Here is a 25,908-nt window from a genome sequence, read left to right as displayed (position 1 = left end):
GGTGGTTGACAGGAGGATGTGGTGATAACAGTGTCGAAAGCGTACGATAGATCCAGGAGGATAAGGTCAAATGACTGAGAGGCCGCCCTTGCCAGTCTCGGGGCTTTGATGACTGAGAGCAGTGCAGTCTCAGTGGAATGACCCCTCTTGAAACCAGATTGGTTAGTTTCCAAGAGGTTGTTCTGTGTGAGAAAGACTGGTCAGCTACCACACGCTCAAGGGTTTTTGCAATGAAGGGGAGGAGAGATACTGGTCTGTAGTTTCCTAGCAGTGCATGGACAAGAGTCGGTTTCTTCAGCAGCGGAGTTATACGTGCCTCCTTAAAAGGGCCTTTTTTTAAGTTTATATTTATTATTTGACCGATGCAGCTTTGATTATTTGAAACTCTGTTACTGTTATGCAATATAAAAATAAATTTTAATTTGGTCAACTAAGTGAAGATGTGTTCTTAATCCATAGTCACATCAGTCTCAACTCGCTTTTTTTCCCTATGTGGTGCAGCAGTATACATTCCTGAGGTAAATAACATAACATTATAAAAAAGAACTACTACTGCTGCTTACCACTTTTACATAACTTTGTATAATAAGAGCAAAATGGATGAATCCTTACATACATATGGAAACTACTTTTTAATTGCACACTAAATCTAAATAAATATATTAATCATATCAAGTGTGTAGCCGACATAATGACACTGCTACAAAAAGTAAAATAACATATTTACGTGGAGCAAACCACAGTAAACTATTTAATATAAGTAACAATAATTAAAAAAAATCACAATGTACAAAAGGCAGACGTAAACTCGTCCGTTGTTTTTCTGACTCGTGACGCGGCGTGCAGTGGCAGTTAGATGCGAAGTGATGTATAGATGTTCCCTGATTCCCTACGCCGTTCGCAGTGCCCTTCTGAACATGTTCGATTCCATCGGATTGGATTCTCACTTAAGATGGTTGAACACCATGTCCACTTCACAGTCCACTTGTGGCCAAATGGAACGCGCCTGATATCGAATGACCCCCAGTTAATTTCCGGTTTGTGTTCGGCTAGTGTCTAATAATATGACTATTTAGATTTACTTTAATTTATGTTTATATTAATTTGTATTATAATAATTATATTTTATATATAATAATTCTATTTTAAATAAACGATTTGTTAAATTTTGTTGTATGCTCGTTTTATAAATGTACAATTTGTTGAATGGGTCCTGTAGTTTGATATCATTTAAAGAAACCGTATGGTACATTGAAATATAGCAGTTGAGTTTGAGACAAGTTTAGTCAAGTAACGGTTCTTCTCGGTTCCTTCTGATTGTTATCAGAAATAATCTACAGGTATTCTATTGTTTGTGTTTCGGAAGTTTAGTTGTTGGTTCACAAAAGTGCGCATGCGCCGTAACGTTTCTTTATGTGTCTTTTTTATTGCTCAAAGAATAAACATAACATAATGCCAAGAACCTACATTAATAATAATAAATATTGTTATTTTGAAACCTTGATATTTACCCATATCATGACGTCATGGGCTCTACGGCACGCAGACGCGCGCGCACGTGAATCGTCACTCTTTACTGGCTAGTGGCTACTAGGAATCATTGAGTGCTGACAAGTGGTGAGTGTAAACCTACAAACATGTTTTATTCATAATTTACAACCAAGTATAATTCTGCATGGTTCTAGTGTAATGTATTAAATGGCTGGTGATCCGTGTTCGTTATTCTTTTTACATTTAAACAGACTAGCGAACTGAAGCTAATGGTCGCTGTATTAGCACACACGCTGTAACCCAATGGAAACTGTTAGCATAAGCTAACATCCACTGTGTGCTAGAATGTTCTGTCATGAATAACTGCTTTTGTGGACCTTTTGAGCATATTTACCCGTCAAGAACAGTTTCTCATTGCTTCACGCCATTATTTACATTTCATTAGGTTGTTCATATATTGTTGTCCTAGTATCGATTAGCTTGTGCACATAAACTGACTAATCTGAACAGTTGATGTTAACCATTAATTCCTATAAAATGCTGATTGATACACTAAATGTCATGTAGCATGTAAACTGTATAATTTTTAAGGTTTACATGAACTGCAAACAGTTTTGATACTGATTTCCTGTAACTTTGTATTATGTGTTTAACATATACTGATATATATATATATATGTCTTTCAGGTTTCCTTCACATTTTTATTTGGCGAGGATTAAGCCTCAGTACAGAATGGCAGACACAAAGCGTCTCGCGTTCTCTATAATCCAGTTTCTTCATGATCAGATGGCCTGTGGAAGTCTGTCATCGGACGCTCAAGAAAGCTTAGAAGGTAAAACCGACTGCAAGAGTCATTTCTGCACATTGTTATGGTGTTGGTTTGTAATGAACGGGTCCTTATTTATCAACCTTTCTAGTCGCCATCCAGTGCCTGGAGACAGCGTTTGGTGTATCTGTGGAAGATCAGACCTTAGCAGTCAGTCAAACTCTGCCAGAGATATTTGCATCAGCTACAAAAGAGGTAAAAGTTGTTTTTACAATGCCGGCGAACCATGTTGACTGTTTTTTAATAACACAGAATGTGATTTCATCAAGATGTTCATATATGTATCAGACAGGTGCACCGCAAGTCAATACCAGTTCGTCCTGTGATTCACCTACTGCGGAGCAGTTAGCAGAGGCTGAATGTCTTAAAACCGATGGTATTCCCATGACACCTTCACGTTGGTCTTATGGTTGAAGATGCTTCACGCAGTCCTCTTATCCATAGCTGTGCGTATGTTTTCACAGGCAATGATCAGATGAGGGTAGAAAACTTTAGCGCAGCCGTGGAGTTTTACTCTAAAGCCATCCAGCTTAATCCTCAAAATGCAGTGTACTACTGCAACAGGTAAACAATGTCATGAAAACATCTTAAATACAGCAAAGTGTGGTAAATCAAAAACACTGATTCATATGGGACTCACTTAAGTAGTGTTGGGTAAAAATATCAATTGTTCGCTAGGTAAAAAGTCATTGTTTTGTTGCATTTAGAGCTGCAGCCAACAGCAAACTGGGAAACTATGCTGGAGCTGTTCAAGACTGTGAACGTGCCATTGGGATTGATCCAAACTACAGTAAAGCATACGGACGCATGGGGTAAATTTGATATCAATATTAATATTGTTTTTCCTGAGGAGGCATTAAAGGGATATTTCAGACGCAAAATAAAATTTCCCCATGTTTAACTCGCCCTCAAGGCATCCTGACTGAATATGCCTTTCCTGTTGAAGAATAATGTAGTCGGAGTTATAATACCACGTATCATTTTACTTCCAAGCGGTAGAATGGGATTTTTAAAGCTCCAAAAAGGGCATCCACCGATCAAAGAATGGATCGACAGGTCACCGTGGTCTTAACAAAGGTCTTCTGAAGCGAATCGATGCGCTTGTTTAAGAGAAATATCAATATTGACAGCGCTATTAACGTTGATGTCTAGCATCCGTTGATGTTTGGCTGCTTGTGAAACTGAAACTTGTTTTCCTGACAAATGACGTTGACGAAAGATCCAGTGCAGAGGAGATGGAAAAAATGCCACTGTTTTGCCTCTGAAAAATCCCTTCAAACGAGGTCCTCTGGTAGTATTTATAGCTTTAGGGAAAATGTTCAAGGGCAGATGTTTATTTAGCCTTAACATTAATTTCTGGTCAAGGTCAAGTCAATGGAAAGTCATAGCTCGCTCCAGTTCATAGATCTCTTCATCTTGTATCAAGTAATTGATTTCTGTTTACTTTTTCCTGTTGTTTTCTGTAAAAAACAAGGCTTGCTCTTGCGAGTTTAAACAAGTACTCGGAGGCAGTGAGCTTCTACCAAAAAGCATTGGAGTTGGATCCTGACAATGGCACTTACAAAGACAACCTGCTAATAGCAGAACAGAAAATGAAGGACACACAGTCCAGCCCAGTGAGTTTACAGAACCACAGTGACTACGTTTACATGCACCCTCATAATGCGATTATACAAGGATTATTGTAAATATTGCAATTACACTTTACCTCATGTAAACGCAATCAATAGATTTAAATAATGTGACTAAGCACATAATCGAAGTAACCTATGTGGTGTATGCCGGTTTTAAAAGGGGTCATGTGGCACGAATAAGTGTTTTTCTGTGTCTTTGGTGCAAAATTTTAAGGGTTGGAACAAAATATGCTTTCTATCTAAGAGTGAATGCTCACCCAGACCGGCCTGAAACGCCTCGTGTAACAACACCCCCACAAATCTACGTCAGTTGGTGGTATGATTTGACTAAGACCACCCAAATGTTTACGCAAGTACTGTGGGCGTACCTGTCAGTACAATTGCTTTGGAACCTGAAGCCTGAATCTCACCACGGTATTTTGAAAATACAGTGTTTTTGAACCTAAAATAGTGTAGACACATTGCATTACATCTAAAAAACGATAATATTTGTTTTGGATGTGTCATATGACCCCTTTAATCGCAATATTTAAACACCTTAATCACATTTATGCTGCTCCGATCAAGATGCGGATGTGCTTCTGTCTCGCACCATAAGCGCAAAGTCATGGTTAACATGACAGTCTGAACCGTGAACACAACATGCTGTCAGCAGTCTCCTTAACTTCATACAGAAATAGCATGAACGCGATGACAGCGTACACCACTGTTGCGGAGACATTTTCCATCATATCTCTATAAATTTATCAGGTAAACATAATGGAGTGTGGGGTTTGACGCAAATATATTAAAACGATTATTATATATATACACAACTTCTGTATCTGAGATTATCATTTGTACTGTGTATTAGAAAATATTTAGACTAATAAAACTTCCATGTAAACGGGAGCAGAGAGGTGTTCTCACGTCATGTAAAGTCCTCATTCTGATTGTTGAAAATAATCGCATTGTTGATGTGCATGTAAACAAAGTCATTGATAAGAGGCTTTTTTTGTCATTTTGAAAGCAGTGAAGCTAATTGAGTTAATTCATCTTTTTCAGGCAGGGGCTATGGGTGGTGTTGACCTGGCTGGTTTGCTGAGTAATCCTGGTTTTATGAACATGGTGAGGGCCACAATCATCTTGTATTCAGGTTTGCAAAACATATAGAAGCACCATATGTACAACCTAATCACTTACACTTTCTTTAGGCATCTAATTTAATGAACAACCCACAAGTGCAGCAACTGTGAGTATACGTGATTAAAACACATGCTGTGATGAATTTGTTAGAAAGATGATTATTGACTTATGAAATATTGATTGATAAATATTGATTGATTGTGTGCGTAGGATGTCAGGTATGATATCCGGGCCCTACGCTCCTATGGGAGGTGCGACCTCCCCCGTAGGAGCTGCTGGACCTGCACCTATACCTGGACCTGGACCTGGGCCTGTACCCGTAGTTGGATCTGGAGCAGGTGCCACTGACCTCTCTGGCCTCATACAGGCGTAAGTTCACATTCTTTATACACTGCTAGCCTGCTCTTGTCAGTAGCTAACAGAATGTTTTATACTGATCTATGTCTATGGTTTATATGTGAGATTTCATTGCTGTTTTTCTGTCGTGTGATAGCGGTCAACAGTTTGCACAGCAAATGCAGCAGCAGAACCCAGAGCTTATTGAGCAGTTACGAAGCCAAATGCGCAGTCGACCACCCAGCAGTGCTGGCAGCGAAGAACCCTGACCACATAATGTGGTACAACACATCATCTAGTAAAAGTAAATTAAAAGTTTAATGCATTGAGTTTTATGCAGGACAGTATAGACACATTTTAAAGGGGTCATATGACACGTCTAAAACAAATATTTTTGTTTGTTTTTGGATGTAGTGCAATGTGTGGATTTAAGGTTTAAAATGCTCTATTTTACACATACCGTGCATGTCTGTATCACCTCTTTGCCCCGCCTCTCTGAACACGCAGATTTTGAACAAAGCTCATTGCTGTGAAAAGCGAGGTGTGCTATTATTGGCCAGTTAACCAGTGTGTATTGATTGGTCAAATACTGCAAGCGTGTGATGGAAATGTAACGCCTCTTATCATATTTGGAACATCAGTTTCCTCAGCATTTGTATTGACAGGTACGCCCACCTTACTTGTGTATACATGTTGGCGGTCTTATCATACCACGAACTGACGTAGATTTGCGGTGGGGGATCTAAAAAAGCGTTTCAGGCAGGTCTGGGTGAGCATTGGCTTTTAGATAGAAGGTTTATTTTGTTCTGACACTTTAATATTTGCCATTTTACGTGTCTTACACAACTTATAACACACCACACAGGAAAAACACATATTCATGCCATATGACCCCTTTACTCTTAAGTTGTGTTAAAAGTTGATTATTACATATGTACTAATGTAGAGGATATATGTTCAGACGTAACGCCTTTTTTCTTGTTTTGTTTAGAATTTGGCCTGGTGGACCTAGGGAAGACGGGCTACTTTTTTATTTTTTAAGATATACCTTGTTCCTACAACTCCAGGGATAAGACATTTGATTCATCACAATAAAAACTGCATGTGCGCCCACCGCCCCACATAGAACTACCTGTTGGGAGAAGTCATGAGCACACATTTACACATCATGTATGGGCGCAGCCAGGACAGATGTCAGATCAAACGTACTTTAGGTTAACACTATATTCCTGAGTACCGGATTGTGATTGTTATCGAATCACAGCATTGTGGACATACGTGCAAATTTGCTGTGTTGTTAACACCTCGGTGATTCACCTGTACTGGTCTGTGACTAAAACTGAACAGCATTGACAAGGATGGTGTGCAATCTCAACATCGACAATTAAAGGTCCGACTTCATATAGGACTTATGTACTTCTGTTCTCTGCGTTTGAAGTTTCCTGTTTCAAAACTGCTCATGCCTACTACTATTAAAGAAATGAAATTTGTTAAAATTGCCCGTAAAGTTAGTTTTGTGATGGTTTGGGATTCAACAAAGTGGATATATTTTGGTGTTGCTTTGATGGAATTTGTTGCGTGTGGTATAAAAGAGGGCGTTGTAGTTTAATTGTATTTATTTATTACTGTCAATCATTTTGGGATCAGTCGCATTCCTCACGTCCTGTGATGCACAGCAGTGTTGTCCGGGAAGGCAGCTCTCTAGTTTTTTGTCCCGGTCACTGAACAGGTGTTTCAGTTGCAGGAAGTATCGACACAAACACTGGTAAACGCTTTAATTATACTTCTATAAAAATGCTTATATTAACTTTTATATATAAACGATATCTGTATAATTATACTCTATCGTTTTATTGTTTAATTGAGCCTATGAAAGCTTCGACGTGCTCTTACCGCAGACGTCATCCAAATGTATGTTCTTGTTTGTTAGCTTAGCCTTTGAGCTAATAAATACGTTTCCGGAAATAGCCTATTTAAAATGAAATCTCACTTATTATTTGTATTAATTTATTTGCAGAATTTAGACTAAAATCCAGTGACGTATTGTATTGTTCTTATATATGCACCATATTAAACGCATCGGTAAATAACTAACGTAGCAGCTCGTCAGAGTTAGCATGCTAAATGTCATTTTGATGGGTTGTATTGGAGAAACACTGTGTTATCTACAAAATGACTTTTACATTTTTTTACAGGGATGCTTCGTGTAACCTAACATCAAGGGTACTTGTACTGGAGCAAACAGACCACCAGAGGTTATTTATTTCAGATAATGGTTTGCTGAACCGGGATCGCATCCCATCTCCTCAATATGGAGATAGCTGTAGCCAAAATACTTTGCCTGCTGGGGGTCTTTGCCCTCATGCTGGGTGGGATCCTCATCCCTGTTCGGGTGATGCAGACAGAGTTTGATAAATTTGGCAGGTACAGAAAAGTGGTTTCGTTCAGCAATTCTTTTGGAGGAGGTGTTTTCTTGGCCACCTGCTTCAATGCCCTTTTACCTGCGGTCAGAGATAAGGTATGTAGTGAAACGAGATTTGGATTTTAATTCATATTTGAATACATTTACGCATACATTCACAAATATATGAAGAGTTTGCTTCCGAAATGAATTAATCGTTTTAAAAAAAATCATGTTTTTTATAATGTTATTATGTTTTTACTGTGTTTGTTTTTACCAGCGGTTTTTATTATGGTAACGGCACTGATTTTCACATTTGGTGGTTCAAATACCCATGTGAGATCTCTCTTCAAATGTGTAAAGCATTTGTTTTATTTTTAAAGCATAATTTTCCAGTCAGGTACGTGCCATTTTGAGGATTGTCACATCCATAACGCCACATATTCCTCATAAACAGACACATGAAAATTATTATAAAGTAACTATTTTATGTTCTATAAAGAGGCATTCCTTCTCCATTCATTGAGTGTTATTACTTCAGGAATGTGTATTTTATTTGACAGAAATCCTTTTACAGAAAGTTTATTGTCTCCCAAAAAACTTGTGCTTTTTTTGTCACAACGCATGTTTATTTCCCTTTTTTTAAATATGATTTTTTTTCATAGACTGGCATTTTTTTTGATGTAAAGACTCTATCAACAAGGATTCAGTAAAATATAAACCGATAGTTCACTATAATAGTAACAAATTCATTCTCTGAGGATTTTTATGTTCACGTCCATAACACTGGAATTGCCCAGCTGTATTGTTTGAGCTAATATGGCTTAAATCAAAACAAACCAACTGCAGTTTGTTTGATAATAATTGGAATGCACAATAAAAAAAACATGATTTTAGATTTTTTGGAAACCAATTATATACTTTACAGTTGTAATTTACAGTCAAATCCAGTTTTACAACCTGAGCTGCAATAAGGAAATCCACTGTGTCTAAGGAGTCAAATTTCAGTTTCACATAAGGAAACTCATATTTCTTTGTTTGCTGTCAGGTGGGGGAAGTCTTGAAAATGCTAAATGTGTCCACGGACTACCCGCTGGCGGAGACGATGATGATGCTTGGCTTTTTTCTAACAGTATTTGTGGAACAGGCCGTGCTTACATTCCGCAAGGAAAAGCCTTCATTCATTGACTTGGAGACCTTTAATGCAGGTGGTTCGGAAGCGGGGAGCGATTCTGAGTATGATACCCCATTCATTACACCCACTCGTGGGTCGTCCGGAGCCCATCAGCGTCATTCTCATCACCACGGAAACTTCAGCCCTTCGGATCTGACGCGTGCTGGCCCGTTGAGGTTAGCTAGTCTTGTGCTGGCGCTTTCTGCTCACTCTGTCTTCGAGGGTCTCGCGCTGGGCCTTCAGGAAGACGGGGCTAAGCTAGGAAGCCTCTTCATTGGAGTGGCCATCCACGAGACTCTGGCGGCCGTGGCTCTTGGGGTTAACGTAGCCAAGGCAGGAGTGCCCATACTGGATGCTGTTAAGCTGGGCGTAACAGTGAGTCTGATGATTCCTATGGGCATTGGGATTGGCATGGGTATTGAGACGGCCCAGAACTTGGCGGGAAGTATTATCTCTGTAGTGCTCCAGGGGCTGGCAGCCGGCACATTCCTTTTCATTACGTTTTTTGAGATTCTCTCAAGAGAGCTGGAGGATAAACACGACAGGCTGCTAAAGGTGCTGTTTCTTATCATGGGCTATGGTATACTAGCAGGGCTCATCTTTATCAAATGGTGAAGAGGTTTGAAAGACTGAGACACATTTCCAAGTGCATCAACTGTTAAACATGCCAAACGTTATTTTCAACATGTTCAGTATATTTACTGTAAAATGATTGATATTCCATATAGCGTTTTATTACTATTTATTCCAAACAGGGTATAAAACTACATTTTATATGATTTTAACAGATTGAACATTTTTGGGGGTAACAGAAATAGCACATATTACAGCAGTTTCATTCATTATATCATAAGTCTGTTTCTCATAAAAGGGTCTGATGTTAAAAGATGTACATCTGTTACAGACACTAAACATTGCCACTCCATTTTGTATCCGTTCTTCATCCAGTTACTGTTTGTGTGGATCTTGTAAAAGTCTCTTTTTTTGGAATGTCAAACATTTTGTTTGAAATGATTTGCATAGGAATGTAAGTTCAAGATGAGGTGTGAATATAAAAAGATGCAGTTGTTATTGAGATAGAGAAATTTGTCTCGGATAAATTGTGTAACTATGAAAATTGCTTCGTATAGAAGAGCTTTACTGGTGGAAATAGAAGCTTTGAAGTCACCATGAAACGGAAGTTGTGATTGACACCCCGAAGTGTGACATATTATATTCGCGTGTGATGCCTTCTGGAATTAGAAAAATATAGGGCGGGGCTTTATTTTGGCCTTCCTTTTTGATTGGTTTGTTGGAAACAAACCTGCACTAGAGGGCTAAAAATGCCAGTCCTAAAATTTTTTGTTACTTACGTCATGTTGTGAACAGTTGTTGTTGAGAGGCGGAGAGGAGCTTAATGTTTTTGATTAAAGATCACAAGTGAAATTAATACAAATAAATAATGAGTGTGAATAATGTGCACTGATGAATCATTTATAATAATCAATTCAACACTGTGTAAATACTTGGAATTGACCTCTTTGATTTCATGGTGACTTTAATAGTTTGGGTGTTTTTAGTAACGGAAGGGAAGTGTCTAAAATTGCGTTTGAGAGACTTGTTTTGTTGTGGATATAGTCAAACCAAAAATTGTTCAGACACCAGATATCATTTTTGATATGTTTACTTGTGGGTGCAGGATGCTTAATTTATTTAAGTGAAGATCAGTTAGAACAGCAGATTACCAGTAAAATGTATACAACTTTTTTTTATATTTAATTTCTAATGCAACCTTTTAACCCCAAAGACTGAACAAAATGAAGCATTGATTGGTAATTATTTGCCCTAAATTGATATGATCTAATTGTGGATTCAAATGTAACACCTGACAGCTCTAATCCGTTACGTATCTTTCTCTCAAAGTTATCTGACGCTATCAAGATGAATATGAACTCTTGAGTTCTTGTAATATTTTATCACCATTTTCTAAACTATAGCGAATTAACTGTGATCATAAATCTTGAAGGTGTCTGAATAAATGTAGTTTTGACTGCATATGGTGGATTATGTTGTGGAGTAAACAACCATGATTATCATTTTAATTCAGTTTGATTATTCGCCCATTAAGGCTTTATTTTTCTGTCTTTCCATTTTTTTTTCATACACATAAATCATGATTTACTCCCATATGTAAAAGTACAAAGAATTATTTAATGTAGTCCACTTGAAATGTACGGCTTGAATGATGCTAGAAGTCAGGAAGAGTCTTAGTAGCAAGTTGATGGGAATTGTTATGGAAATAGCACGAATACTGAATTTACCCAAAGTGCATCTCAGGTAACTGAACCTTTTTATTGTGTATTTAAACAATCTTTGACTGTGTCAATGTCCTAAATTAATCTGTGGTTGTTTTTCTTTTCTCTTACATTTTTGAAGCCACAATTTATCTTCAGTTGGCTGACTTTTGTTTGACATGTTTATGCTATTCAACAAAAACCTAATAATCCAAATCAATGGAATCCATTAGTTTTTTCTGATGAATGAAGACTTTTTATTAGTTTGTCTCTGTGATCTTTTACAAGTGCTGCAAACCTTTTCTTTAGAAATGCTGGTCAATCAATCATGTAATTTAATAAAACTGTTTAAATCATAATGCTGGATTTTCGGTTCTTGAATAGATGCCCTATATTTACTATAACCTGGTTGGAGATGTTCCAGATGACCATGTAACCAGTCTGACCCTTCAGCCCAAAGTGTGACATAATCTGACGCACATAATCTGACGTAAAATTCCTCTTGACCCATCAGACCCATTAACACTGAGTGAGTACATGATTCTCACATCAAACTGCCTTTAGTCACGATAGGATTAAATTTGATTGGATTGTTCTTATATCCATGGTTTCATTAAACCAACTCGCAAACATAACCTGGCCTTATTTACATGCAAAATAACATTGCATCCAAAGAAATTTCAAATGAAGCTGCACCTGAAATGTATGAAAGTCTTTTGGTGTAATTGAACAGCATTTGTTTTATTATTTGAGGGGATGTATGAAGTCTAACATGAATAAATCAAAGCCCATTTTTCTGACACATCCATTGATTGTAAATCAGTTTGCATGACATCCTGTGGTTTGACACAGATTCACTATAAACAGAGGTGTTCGATTTTACTGCCTACAGATCCTCTTAGTAAACTAATTCCACCCGACTGTGGTCTTGAGTTGTTGGAGGGATACATGATGGTTTAATCCCTCTTAAGGACAGGTAACCACTACTTTGGCCCTGTTACTCAGCATTTTACCATGGAGGAGTTCCTGATACCGACAGAAACCGAGCCTGCCGGCTTCTCTCCAGCAGGACCTCCTAAAAGCCCACCGGAGCGACTGAATGACTTCATAAAGAGCACATTCACGGTCAGTGTCAGAGAGTATGTGAGGGAGTACATCAAGAGAAATGGGTTACTGACGCTCTCTATAATGGCTGTGATCACGGGATGTGTCCTGGGCTTCATGCTGAGGGGTCTGACCCTCTCCACACAGGTATTTTACTTTGGCTTCATTTAATGAATGAATGAGAAAATAAGGCAAAAATTATCTTTTGATTCATTCTGCTTCAAATGTGTGAGCTGATTTTCTACTTTATTATCTCTGAATCAAATGTCTTAATACTATACTGGATTTAATGTTTCAAAGAAAGTGATGTATAAAGATTTGTTTTCGACATTGATTTACTCCTCACAATGCTATTTACTGAGGCTGAACGTTTTGTCAGGCTTTAATGCATTTAAATAGACAGGTCTGTTCCATAATTTATAAATATCAATTGCATGTTTTTTCGGCATACTTCAATATTTTCATCCTACATGAACAAAGCCCATATACGATGTTTTTTTATTCTTTGTCTGTGCATATGAATTGTAACTACAGAAAGGTTTCTGGTCTTTGTTGTGATGGGAAGTGTGCTCAGTTAATCCTATACAGACAGCAGTCTCTTCAGAGTAAATAGAGGTTGACGTGTGAGACACACAATCTCTGCGTGCATGACGCGTGACTTTAGTAATGAGTTGTTGACAAGAGTAAAAAGGAGCTCAGAGCTGTCTGAGGGATTAACTAGAATTGAGACTGAGAACTGAGTGTCCTACACTAGAAAAAAATACCAGTAAAAGTCGTGATATGGAAGCAGTAGGGGCATCAGAAAAAAAGGTCATGTTGTGAAATCACATCAAATAATGGGCTTAAAATGATTGGAAAATAAATATGTACAATTGAAATGTTGAAATGAAATAAACTTCAATAGGTTTAATAAGTCAAACAGAAATGTAACTAAAACAAAAATATATTAATTAATATAGCAAAAAAAATGACAAAAGCATAACAAAATTGCTAAAATATAACTAAAATTAACGTAAAAAAATAGCTTATTTAACTACGATAATTACAATACAACTTAAAACAAATCTAAAATAACTCTGATATAGGCAAATAAAATAAACCCTGAATGAGACGTGAAGCCCTCTTACCGTTTGGTTATTAGTTCATAGACGACAACAGATGTTGTTTAATTGAAACCAAATCTGTATACATTTCATTGTTCCAGTGAGCACAGAGAAAGATAGACAGACTGTCTGAACCCAAACATGTTTTTGGCCACCACTGACTACCATAGCAGGAAAAACAAGCATTCTTCCAAATATCTTTGTGTTCATTAGAACAAAGACATCTATACAGATTTGGATTAACTCGAGGGTGAATAGATAAAGACCGACTTTTCATTTTAAGGGAAAATGTCCCACGTTGATAAGTTGGACTTAAAAAAAACTTTGTTATTATTGAATGTCCTTAACATTCTTTTAAATTAAGATAAACCCTTTTAAACAGTATGACATTTGCTCTGCCTTCTGTAATATTTTTCTCCGTTTTTCCTAACAAGGCTAAAATCTATTTCTCCTTCCCTGGTGAGCTGCTCATGCGGATGCTTAAAATGCTGATTCTCCCCCTAATCACCTCCAGGTATCGTTATGTTATTTATAAACAAATTTTCTCTAAAGAAAATATCAGCGTGTTCTCTGATCAGCTGTTATGTCCGTAGTTTAATGTCTGGACTGTCGTCTATGGAGTCGAAGGCCTGCTGCAGGATAGGGGTGCTGACGGTCACCTACTATCTTTGGACCACGTTCATAGCTGTAGTGGTTGGGATTCTTCTTGTTCTGATCATTAAACCAGGCTATGGCACAGACATGGACAGAAACAGGCTGGCGGTTGGACAGGTCATAACATCTGCAGATGCACTGCTGGATCTAGTCAGGTATGGGGCTGTCCATAATATCATGGTGACTGGACCGTCGTTTTAGTGTTCGACCAGAATATTCCTTCTGACAAAGTCTTTAATAAATTGACACCATTCATGAGTAAGAGTTGGCCGAGATTGAGAAGTTTAGGTCATCTTAGAATGTGCAATCCTATTAAAGCTGAAGGGTGATTAGGGTATTTTTAGTTATCTGTACAAAAGGCCATGTAAGTGGTCCCTCCCACCTCTTTCCCTCTCTTCCTATGTGTTTGACTGATCTTAAGGGACGTATGGACTGTGTTTTACTGTTTATAAAGTATACACTGCATTCTTACACGCATAACTTAATTCTTTTTTCAGGAATATGATTCCCTCCAACTTGATGGAAGCCACTTTTCAGCAAGTGAGTAAATGCACCATATCCTATATGCTTCGTTCAATACAAAAAACGCACCCTAGCAACCAAACTTCTTAGCAACCAACAAGCTTCATGGTATTTTTGATCTTTTCAGTACCAGACAGACCTTATTCCCATCATAAAAACACCAGTTGTCACGGGGCGGCCTAATTTTGTCTACGTGATGCCTGATGACGACCATCCGAATGGTCGAATGGTGCTGTTGGAGCTCACACCACCTCCAGACATCGAGTACAAGACCCGTCCAGGCAGCAGTCAGCAAATGAACGTGCTCGGGATTGTTATTTTCTCAGCCACCATGGGTAATGCATCTGCTCAACGAGCGCAAATATACATTTACTTTATAAAATGAGAAAACGAGAGTATAATAAGACATTTTCCTTTAAAGGTCTATTACTGGGTAAAATGGGGGAGCGTGGAGCTCCGCTGGTGAACGTTTGTCAGTGCATCAATGAGTGTGTGATGAAGATCATTAATGCGGCTGTGTGGTAAGACAGAGAGAGAGATTCTATATAATAATGAATTTACATTTTCAAAGGGATCCAGAGCCACTTCCATTAAAAAATCTGAAATGAAAAGGATATGTTTAATACTTAACCAGGATTTCACATATAACTGAAGAGTGTGATCGTCAGTCGTGCTCTCCTTTATGACATGTAGAGATTATTGAGCACATGTACTTAAAAGCTCTCACACACTTTCTCATACTCTTCTCAGTAGTAACAATGTTCTATGTGCACATTTCAGGAAATGTCTTTGGTAACACTTTACAGTGAGATTGTATTTGTTAACACTGGTGAATGCATTGAGTAGCATGAACTAAAAAAATATAGTTTTCAGCATTTAGTAATCCTTGTTATGTTAGTTGATGTCAGTATGTTAGTTGATGTCAATACAGTAGATCATATTCAATATTTGACGCTGAAAAACGTATTAGTTAATGTTGAAATTGACATGAACTATTAATAAATGCTTTAATAATTTGTTCATTGTTAGTTCATTTGACATAATACATCAACTACGATAACAAATACAGCCTTACTGTAGAGTGTCACCATTTCTTTTGACTCCAAATCATTATGTTTTTTTCCTTTCGATTTCGGACAGCTGTTCCTCATTGCAAAAACAAAATGTGAACAAATCTTTCTTGTCTGTAAAAAACAACTAGTAAGATGTACTTAACAAAATTTGAAGAGTTTTTAAGGGAGTCATATAACACAGCTAAAATAAATATTAGCGTTTGTTTTGGATGTAATACAATGTGTATACACGATTTGATGTTTTAAAACGCTGTATTTTCCACACACCTGCATGTTTGTATCTCCTCTTTGCTCCGCCTCTCTGAAACATGCTGATTTTTAACAAAGCTCATCGCTCTGAAAAGCGAAGTGTGCTATGATTGGCCAGTTAACCAGTCCGTAGTGATTGGTCGAATACTGCAAGCGTGTGACGGAAATGTAACGCCTCTTATCATATTTGGATCCGCAGATTTCAAAGAAATTGTACTGACAGGTGCACCCACCTTACTTGCGTAAACATTTGGGTGGTCTTAGTTAAATCATACCATAAACTGACGTAGATTTGTGGGGGTGTGGTTACACAAGGAGTTTCAGGCAGGTCTGTGTGAGCATTCGCTTTTAGATAGAAGGCATCTTTTGTTCTGACACTTTAGTTTTAGCAATTTTACCTGTTTAATACACAGTGTTGGGTAAGTTACTCTGAAAAAGTAATTAATTACTAGTTACTCATAACATATTCAATAGTTTAATTAGATTACTGTCCAAATTACTCTGTCCAAAAAGTATTTAGTTACTCATTACTAATTACTTTCTATATCCTACATATCCTTGATTAGTTAAGTGATTCAAGGATAGACATGAAACGGCTTATTTAATTCATTCAAATAAATAATATTATTAACTGACCAAAGTAATACAAATGTGAGCACAGATTTTAAAGTAAGACTTTGAATTTTGATGTCAATTACACTATTGCACACACATATATTTCATAAAGTATTTAGTTTAAGTACATCAAAAGTAACTGTAATTAAATTACAGAAAACATATGAGTAATCCCTTACTTTACTTTTTCAAGGGAAAAGTAATTAAAATACAGTAACTAATTACTTAGTAACTAGTTACACCCAACACTGTTAATACATGCATGTGCAACTTATAACACACCAAAGACACAGTAAAACACGTGTTCGCGCCATAGGACCCCTTTAAGTAAATTTACTAAAGAAAACTGTGTGCAAAAACTTGACACAAAATATGTAAGTAAATCCTATAGATGTTTTTTACAATGTATAAATATTAAGTATGGTCATTTGAAGACAATTTTGAAGAATCTTATAGTTTCCACAAAGCAGATTCATCTTTGTATTTTAAAACAGGTATTTTCCTTTCGGGATCATTTTTCTTGTGGCTGGGAAAATTCTGGATATGAAAGATCCCAGCATACTTGGGAAGAAGCTGGGCTGGTACGCGGTGACGGTCCTCACAGGCCTGTTTGTGCACGGCCTCATCTTGCTTCCACTCTTTTACTTTCTTTTGACACGGAAAAACCCTTTTACATACATCAGAGGACTTCTGCAGGCCATGGTTATTGCCCTAGCCACATCATCCAGGTAAGAACACAAATAAGAGACTTTAACAAGAAATATAAGTAAAGCAGCAACATGACCCCACAAACTGTAAAACTGAAGTTTTGCTATTTTTCACAGTTCAGCGACTCTGCCCATTACAATGAAATGTTTGTTGGAGAACTGCCGGGTGGACCGGCAGATCGCCCGCTTTGTTCTGCCTGTTGGAGCGACCATTAACATGGATGGAACAGCCCTTTATGAAGCAGTGGCTGCTATTTTCATTGCTCAGGTCAATGAGTACGAGCTGGATTTTGGACAGCTGGTCACCATCAGGTACTTATACAGACAGCCGGAAGATCTATCCAATGGATAATATTTCGAGAAATTTAATCAGGAGATATAAAAAGTACAGCTGCAATGAATCTTGCTTCTGTTCTTTGCGGCAACGTTATTTTCAAAAACCCTTGATAGATCTATTACCTTTTACTGTGCTCCATCCATTTGTTATGAACAAATGAATGAATGAACTAATGTATTGTACGAATGGAAACCAGGATGTAAAATCGCAACTGTTCCTGTTTCCTTCAGTATAACAGCAACCGCTGCCAGCATAGGCGCTGCCGGAATCCCACAGGCAGGTCTCGTAACCATGGTGATAGTGTTGACATCCGTAGGGCTGCCACCGGATGACATCACACTGATCGTGGCCATTGATTGGATTCTGTAAGTTTGAGATAAATGCTTGGTATCAGTTCATTAAAGCTCTAACCAGTGTTATCATAAAGTATATACAATATAAAACAGTAAAAATGTATATTTAAAGCACTATTTATATAGGAATCTTGTGTCTTGTCTGAAAGAGATCGGTTTCGAACTATGATCAATGTACTAGGAGATGCTCTGGCAGCTGGAATCATCGGCCACTTGTGTCAGAAAGACTTTCCTCCTGACAGAGCAGTAAGTCAGCCTTCATTATATATTGTTTACAGGTATTGTTTAGTCAATGACTTTTAAAGGAATACAAATTATGTCATCTTTTACTCGCCCTGATGTCAAAGCTGTATATGACTCTTTGTTCTGAGAAACACAAAATAAGTTATGTTGAGAAATGTCTTAGGGGTTTGTATCCATCCAATGGAAGTCAAAAGGGTTAGTATACCAACATACTTTAAAATATCGTCTTTTGTATCCTGCAGAAGAAAGTCATACAGGTTTGGAGTGACATGATGGCGAATAAAGGCTGAAAGAATTTTTATTTTGGGGTGAAATATCCCTTTAATAATAGTTTTTTTTTTCTAGGCAAAAGCGAATGGAGCTTCACAGGACAGCCAGGCAGCTAATAACATGGAGAATGTGCCTTTAACTGAAGTACCACTGCTGTCCATTAATAAAGACTGCATATTTGAAGTGGTTGGGGACACCGTTTTTGAAAGGCCCACGGTATATTACAACATATGTCAGGTCTAAGCCAACACATTGTTGCCTTAAAAATATCAGATCCACTATTTTTATTGTGCCATGAAAAATGCTGTGATTTATATTTAATAATAATGCATATTGGCTGCTTTTTACAGCTGAATTTTGAGCAGCGTTTCCCTATTTAATGGGACATTGGTCTGTTTATTGTTTGCTGTTTGTTGCTGGAGGTATACAGATGTTAAACAAATAGTTCACCTGAAAATAAAAATATATTAACAGTTTATTACTGCCAAAGTCAGTATGACTTTGTGCATGACTTCCACATTTTTTTATAAACATATCTGCATGAATAGGTCCCAACTTAATGTGTAGCACTACAAAGCGCATATGGGTGGGTGAATGTCTTATGAAGTAAAACAACAGGTTTGTGGGAGAATTTTTTTTTGAACTTATTTAGCAAAAACAAACCTATAAATGCAAACATAAAAAACAAACAATAGAAAAGTTCACATCTTGGATGGCATGAGAGGAAATTATGGGAATCTTCATTTTTGGGTGAATAATTACCAAAGGTATTAGTAATTCAGGTGAACTATAGTGTACAAAAATACGTGAGGGAAGAATTAACAGTTAAAAATGTTTGTCCATAAGCCAATTATCCACAATCATGTAAATAATTTGTAAATAATGTTTTTGTATCTTTATATGACTTTTATTGTATTTTAAATCAATAAAAATTGTATAAGTCTCTGCGCAGTGTTTTGTGAACGCGTGCATGCACGTGAGCACAGGCGATTAGCCCTGGATTTGGCTTTGGGGAAAAGAGCAGTACAAACCATCAGAGATTACATCAATTAGACAGAGCCGCTTGCCTCAGTTTAAAAGCTCAAGTTGATCATTCCACAAACAATTAACAAATTAACCATTCAGAGGTTATGAGCCCTGACAAACATATTACATTCTATTCCAAAGCAGAGCTTTTAGGCCTCAAGTGCTGTTTATCCTAAACAATGAATATGTAAGACGTTTTAATCATCACATATCGAAAATTAAGTTCACTATAGGACATGTGATTTCTATCAGTTCAGTTTATTTGACGTTTATGATGTAAATCTTCTCAACACAAATACACTGAACATTCAAGTGAGTTTAAAGTGAGATTTAAAAAATGTATGCATAGTTTAATTCTATTTTTCAATTTTCACTTCATATAAATTGTCAGCTCAAAGCCCAATACGGAAAGAGCGACCTCTTCTGTCAAAAAGAGTAATAACTCCATCTTATATGTAAATCTTTTTAAAACCTTATCATTTTTAAAGATTTTATAAACTTGAAAAAAAAATGAATTAAATGAGAAAAATATGTATGGTGTAATGCTTGCCAAAGAAACTACAAAAAAAAAATACTCATGCATAACTTGGCAGGTGAACTGGGGCTACACTCAATAAAACAGTAATACAAAAATCCATCTTGGGCCTCACTCTTTATATATTAGAAAAAATTATACAAGTAACAGTATACATTTTTACGACAAAACAATTGCATTTATTTGAATACATGAAATGTCTTGCTTCAGGACTTCAAGTCACACTATGAATAAAGACCCAAATGACACAGTTACATAGATGATAATTGAACATGCACACAATATTAGTGCTGACCTGCAACTGGTGTATGCTAGAACTGTAGTATCTCCAAAAAAACAATGTTATCTATGTGTTTTACTCAAGTTAAAATTTCACATTAATGTACAGAGCTGTATCAAGGGACTGACCGAGTACATCACTACAGAAGTAAAACACTACACAAAAAATGTATTTCTACTGCTGCAAATGTTACCTAATACTGACCTGACAAAAACTATAAATTGCAGCCATGCCCCTAACTTTTCCCTATTATTGAATCCATTTGAAAAGAAACTTTTCTGAGTGGGGCGGTTAAGTGTTAAAAGCTCATGGTTTGTAAAATAGAATAACAAAAGAATAATAAAATAAAAGCTTTGAACCATTTTTAAAACAAAAGCAAACATACAACTAAAAATAAGAACATACTGTTAAATGCAAAACAAGCTTTAATGTCTACACAATATAAAACTTAAATTTCAAAAGGAAAAAATGCAGTTTTGGAGTAAATGGACCAACAAAACTGAACACTTAAAGGCAGAAGCGTTACACTCTGAGATCTTTGGTCCTCCAATCTTTCCCCTTACAGATGGGTTATCTGGACAACTAAATCCATTTCTTCACTATTTACAAAGGGGATATGTAGTTCGCATGGACAATGCCAAAACTCTTCACATCCTAATATGATAAAAAAAATAACACTACTAGACCCATCGGTCCAGTGTGATTAAAGATAAACAGAACAACAATGCCATGAGATATTGAAGGCATTCCAAAAAAAACTCAACAAAACCCTGGATACATTTCACATTTACATTGTCCAGGGCTTTACAATTGCCAGTTAAACAGTCATCAGGGTTCAATCTGGACCAAAAATAATAATAATTCTACATATTTTCAACCTCAGAGAAAAACACTAGCACACGAGTATGTTTACGTAGACAGTCAACAATAACTGAAATCATTTTGAACAACGCTGATTGAACGTTCAGAAAGGTGCCTTCACTTATGAGACTTGCTGGTTTTAAATGACACTTGCAGGACTTTGTCCCCCAAGCGATATCCATTCAGGCTAGCGATGGCCATTGCTGCTTCCTCGTAATTTGTCATGGTAACAAACCCAAACCCTTTGCATTTGTTGGTATTAAAGTCACGGATGACCTTGACGTTTGTGACGGCCCCAAAAGGACCAAACATCTGCCAGAGAATACCTTCATCTGCATCCTGACCCAAATTATAGACGAAAATACACCAGCCAGAGGCAGAGCTACTGGGCACATTCATACTGGAGACACTGCTCATGTGGTCAACACTCATGGGTGAGAACCTGCAAGAGCAACGACAGGACAGTTAGGTAATTTAAAGCCTCTCAAACAAGTGCCAACGATCTAAGATTTTAATGTCATTCATTCATGTTAGAAAAATGTACAGCTATCTCACCTGAAGCGCTGGGCCTGATGGTGAACAGGTCCTCCGAACCTACGGGATTGAGTATGGTAGAGTTGGGAGAGGAGCTGGGAGTTCTTGGTCTGGTTAGGATTTGCAGCAAACTTCACTGTGATTGGTTCAGTGGCACCAGGTGGTTTGGAGCCATTCAGTAGTTTAATAGCTTCATCTGCTTCAGACCTCTTATCAAACCGAATGAAAGCCACTCCACGTGACAGCCCTGACACATAATAACACACGCACAAAGATTATTACATCAATACATGTTCAAGCTGAAGAACTATGTGTCCAATGCCAGACAGTCTCATTACCTGAAGCCTGATCGACCAGCACACGAGAATTAATTATGCGTCCGAAGCGGGTAAACATGTCCTCGACATCCTTCTGCGTCATGGTCTTGGGTAAACCACTGATATACAGATTGGCATCTTTGATGCTTTCAGAACTCGGCCGAGCATACGAGACCTGATTTAATGGAGAGAAAAACCTGCGTGAATGACAGTTTCATTGCACTATAGTTAGAAAACCTACCGCAATAAGCCATTTCTTTTGACCCCAAAGTATGATTTCAATGTGTAACCAAAAGAGTAATCTTAAGCATAAAAAAGCAAAATTAAATACATTTACAATATTTTCCAGATCATATACAGTTATATATATATGCCTACAACCAAATAAATAAATAAAATGGAACAACTTTCAGGTTGAAAACTACAAAGATCCAAAATAAATAGAAAACCATCGGACTTAAGTGCAGGGCTTGTGTTCGGCACAACTTCATACTCAAGTAAATGACTAACAGTCATCCCTTCCCATCTTTTACAGTGCTGCAAATTAAAAACAAATGGCAGAAGATTGAGCAAAGTAATACAGAAATGTCTCAAACTTCAGTATAATCCTGTTCCGAAATTAAACCTTGCAAAGTCCTCAAGAGCAGCCAATCGTACATATTTTACGTCTAGAGACTTCGAAATGTCAACAAAAAACAAAACACTTAAAAAACACTTGTATCAAACTCATAAAAATATTTAAAAAGAAGATCATTCCTTACAGAGAGCAGACAGGACTGGAACTCAGCCTTTTACTGTGCGAAGTCTACTTTAACAAGACGCCACACCTATAATTTCAAACATGGATACAGAAACACCTCTTTGCACGTTACCTTGATAGTTTTAGACTGTAGTCTCAGGCCATTGAGTGTATTGATTGCCCTTTCTGCATCATTAGGGTTAACATAGTTAACAAATCCGTACCCTAAACTGTGGCCTAGAGAAAACAAAAGGGAAAAAAAACAAAATAAAAATAACAAACGTTCGTCCACGTCATGTAGACTAGTCTCTCTGCACAAAACAAAACCATACAAGCTAATCGTAAAAAGGAATTACATTTGTAAAAGAAAAAGTCACAATGTCAAAAAACAATTTAAGTGTGTGACATCAGAAAAGAAACTTCTGATATGAAAAGACAAATAGTCATCACAGTATAATTTAAGGAAAAAACCTTCCATCATCCCCTTTCATAAAAACAAATGCCATAAGTAACACTTTGTCAAGTAAACAAAATACAATTCATTGTGTAACATACATTAAATTTATAAATCCACTTAGTGGGATGCTGGGGACAAGAAATAAACAAACAAACAAAAACGAAAAGAAAAAGTAGAAAATAATGACATAGATGTATGAAGATGGCACCAGACTGACATGAACTGGCCACTCCGGGCACTCCATGCTTGAACTGTAAATGTGTTACTTGTCCTCAAAAACACCACAAGAGGAAAAACAATTATGGAAAACAATCTGGAGTATTGGTATCTGTATCTGGCACATTTAAAAGCACACAAGTCAGTGCAGGCACTGTCATCCAATAAAAAAACGAAACTAAAATGAAAAGAGATCTGCACCGAGTGGAGCTTTTGCAAACCCCCACTTAAAAAAACAACTTGTTTACAGAAAGCTAACGTGTTTGACTTCAGTCTAAATGAAACTAAGAATACAGCAAAACAACTCAAAAATATTAAATCGGACCAGTACCATCTTTACACCTTCAGTAATAAGAAAAATAAAATAAAACCAAAGCAAAGTGTTTATTGGAGCATATAAACAGACCACAGTATACAGTGCGAAATGCTTCCATAAACACTGACACAAGCTTCAATGAACTGGTCAAAAGAAAATTAAATACCAAGAGAAGAACAAATAGAAAAATGAACATAAACAATAAAGAGAGAAAATGATACTCAGCAAACAAACAAAAAAGCACCTGGTGTCTATGACACTTCATAAAAAGAAGCTGACGTCCTGTGTGTAAGACTAGCAATAGAAAAGCCATTGACCCCCTCTGTTGTGTTAAGACCTACCTGCCATCTTGTCCCTTATGAGTTTGGCTGACTCCACCTCTCCAATGCTGCTGAACAGACTGCGAAGCTCCTCCTGACTCATGTTCTGCGGCAGGTAGTTGACGATCAGATTGGTTTTAGCATTACTTGGCTCATCACCCATGTGGTCTTCGTACCCATTTGGCATATCGTAGACGTCTTGCTATAAGAGAGATGATGCAAGATGAAAGCATGGCACCATAACCGTCACGCTTAAACCGAAACAAATGTGCAAGATTACTCCAAAATCATATGTTTTTTTTTTAAAGATTGAGCCACTCTGCTATAAATGATATCAGTCTTACCTTTGCAGCAGCACTCTTGTCTCTTTCATTCCCTTGGCTCTGAACCTCACAGACCTGCATCGACAAAACACAGTCATGACATCATAGAAATGTGCTTTCTATTTTAAGTTTCTGTTGAACACAAAAGAAGATATCTTGAAGAATGTCAGAAAGCAAACTGTTCTGGGGCACTTTTGACCTACTATGGGAGTCATTGGTGGTCAAGACCTGTTTGGTTACAAGCATATCTTTGTGTTGTTCATCAAATGCTGACAATTTTATTTGGGTGAACTGTTCCTTAAATATCATCTAAAGAAGATGCTGGTAAAAGGAAATTACACGACTAGATAACTCACTTTTAAATATCGTATGTGTCCTCTTCTGACGGCCATGTAGACACTTTGGAGCTTCAAAATTCAAGTCTGGAAAAGAAAGAAATCATTAACACAAACAAGGCACTGGCAAGCAAGGAAATAAACGTGTAAGGCATGGAAGACATCACTATTCTTGCCGCTTATTTCAACGTGTTTACTTGTGAAATCACAGCATGCAAAGTGAATCACAGTAACGTTATGCAAATGACAAAACAAATGAATCTCACATTCACTTGTTTAGACAAGCAAGTCGGTTTAGGTTCACGAATAACTGTAAACTGTATTCTTAACAAAGCCCTCTCCACAAGCACAACTCCATTCATTACACATACAACACCATACAAACGGTGTGCAGGTTAAATAAAAGCGTGAACAGCAGCCGGCCTATCTAACAGTTTACAGCCGTATTACTTAATATGGCCAAAAATATCTAACACGACTAACGTTTCCTAAATCGCCAGTTTCTTCTTTACAAGTGTTAAGACGTTCAGGTGAGACTGGGCCTCTCTACTGAGGCCTGCTAGCATCATGGCTAACAGCAAGCGCTCATGTGCGCGTGAGCCCGGCATCTGAATGAATTTTTTGCAAACTAATTCACGAACGATACTGGCGATACTAAGTATTAAAAAATACAAACCTTAGTTTCGTTTGCAATGCGGTAGCGTTGCAGTCGAGCAAGTAACTAGCTGTTTAGTTATGAAGGCGGTGGTCTTGTGTACCTGTCTGCACACACACGCTGATCTCAAACGACAACGACACTGAACTGCGCAGAAGCGGAAGTTAAGCCCCGCCCCCTTCTGTCTGGAAGGAGAAAGCCGCAGCAGACCTCATATGAACCAAGAAAACATCTTTTTTTGACATATAAACATTAGACTTGTAAAACAATGAACTGACATTACGTTTTCATATCCTTTATAGAATTTCGCTGTGGTTGTGCAATAATATTGTGTAAAATCGTACTTTGATATAAAACTGGCGAGCTTATATGAAAATTAACCATGGTTTTATTGAAGTAAATTTGCAATAACTTTTTTCATGGGTCATTTACATAAAGCTGGCTGTAATAACCAAAGACACTGAGCAGTATCTAGATGGTTGACTGATATGGGTTAAATAAAA

General features: G+C 37.3%; 4 protein-coding genes across 5 annotated transcripts; 3 read left to right on the top strand and 1 right to left on the bottom strand.

Moving 5' to 3' along the window:
• The first annotated feature begins 1,532 nt into the window (after positions 1-1,532).
• sgta (small glutamine rich tetratricopeptide repeat co-chaperone alpha) lies at positions 1,533-6,909 on the top strand. Its single transcript, XM_056735579.1, has 12 exons — positions 1,533-1,617; positions 2,179-2,324; positions 2,410-2,513; positions 2,607-2,694; positions 2,783-2,882; positions 3,026-3,130; positions 3,793-3,934; positions 4,997-5,059; positions 5,146-5,183; positions 5,288-5,446; positions 5,571-5,717; positions 6,405-6,909. The coding sequence occupies exons 2-11, from the start codon at positions 2,225-2,227 to the stop codon at positions 5,680-5,682; spliced, it is 1,011 nt and encodes a 336-aa protein (XP_056591557.1). The 5' UTR covers positions 1,533-1,617; positions 2,179-2,224; the 3' UTR covers positions 5,683-5,717; positions 6,405-6,909.
• Positions 6,910-7,041: 132 nt separating this feature from the next.
• On the top strand, positions 7,042-11,620 carry LOC130410742 (zinc transporter ZIP3-like). The gene is made up of 3 exons (XM_056735580.1): positions 7,042-7,178; positions 7,609-7,931; positions 8,863-11,620. The coding sequence occupies exons 2-3, from the start codon at positions 7,725-7,727 to the stop codon at positions 9,601-9,603; spliced, it is 948 nt and encodes a 315-aa protein (XP_056591558.1). The 5' UTR covers positions 7,042-7,178; positions 7,609-7,724; the 3' UTR covers positions 9,604-11,620.
• A 91-nt stretch (positions 11,621-11,711) lies between these two features.
• Positions 11,712-19,376, top strand: slc1a8a (solute carrier family 1 member 8a). The gene is made up of 12 exons (XM_056735576.1): positions 11,712-11,790; positions 12,233-12,512; positions 13,903-13,982; positions 14,062-14,277; positions 14,620-14,662; positions 14,772-14,979; positions 15,066-15,165; positions 17,076-17,309; positions 17,406-17,600; positions 17,856-17,990; positions 18,128-18,224; positions 18,567-19,376. The coding sequence occupies exons 2-12, from the start codon at positions 12,276-12,278 to the stop codon at positions 18,732-18,734; spliced, it is 1,713 nt and encodes a 570-aa protein (XP_056591554.1). The 5' UTR covers positions 11,712-11,790; positions 12,233-12,275; the 3' UTR covers positions 18,735-19,376.
• A 774-nt stretch (positions 19,377-20,150) lies between these two features.
• On the bottom strand, positions 20,151-25,557 carry elavl1b (ELAV like RNA binding protein 1b). Of its 2 annotated transcripts, XM_056735577.1 has the most exons (8): positions 25,427-25,557; positions 24,772-24,837; positions 24,437-24,490; positions 24,114-24,294; positions 22,917-23,020; positions 22,066-22,219; positions 21,749-21,974; positions 20,151-21,635 (listed from the first exon to the last, which is right to left on the bottom strand). In XM_056735577.1, the coding sequence occupies exons 2-8, from the start codon at positions 24,805-24,807 to the stop codon at positions 21,311-21,313; spliced, it is 1,080 nt and encodes a 359-aa protein (XP_056591555.1). In that variant the 5' UTR covers positions 24,808-24,837; positions 25,427-25,557; the 3' UTR covers positions 20,151-21,310. The 2 variants fall into 2 exon arrangements, with proteins under 2 accessions (XP_056591555.1, XP_056591556.1); XM_056735578.1 differs by lacking the exons at positions 22,917-23,020; positions 24,437-24,490; positions 24,772-24,837; positions 25,427-25,557 and having other exon boundaries at positions 24,114-24,253.
• Positions 25,558-25,908: the final 351 nt, after the last annotated feature.

This window comes from Triplophysa dalaica, chromosome 21 (assembly GCF_015846415.1).
Source record: "Triplophysa dalaica isolate WHDGS20190420 chromosome 21, ASM1584641v1, whole genome shotgun sequence".
Taxonomy (NCBI): Eukaryota; Metazoa; Chordata; class Actinopteri; order Cypriniformes; family Nemacheilidae; genus Triplophysa; species Triplophysa dalaica.
This window is presented reverse-complemented; position numbering and strand designations above follow the sequence as displayed.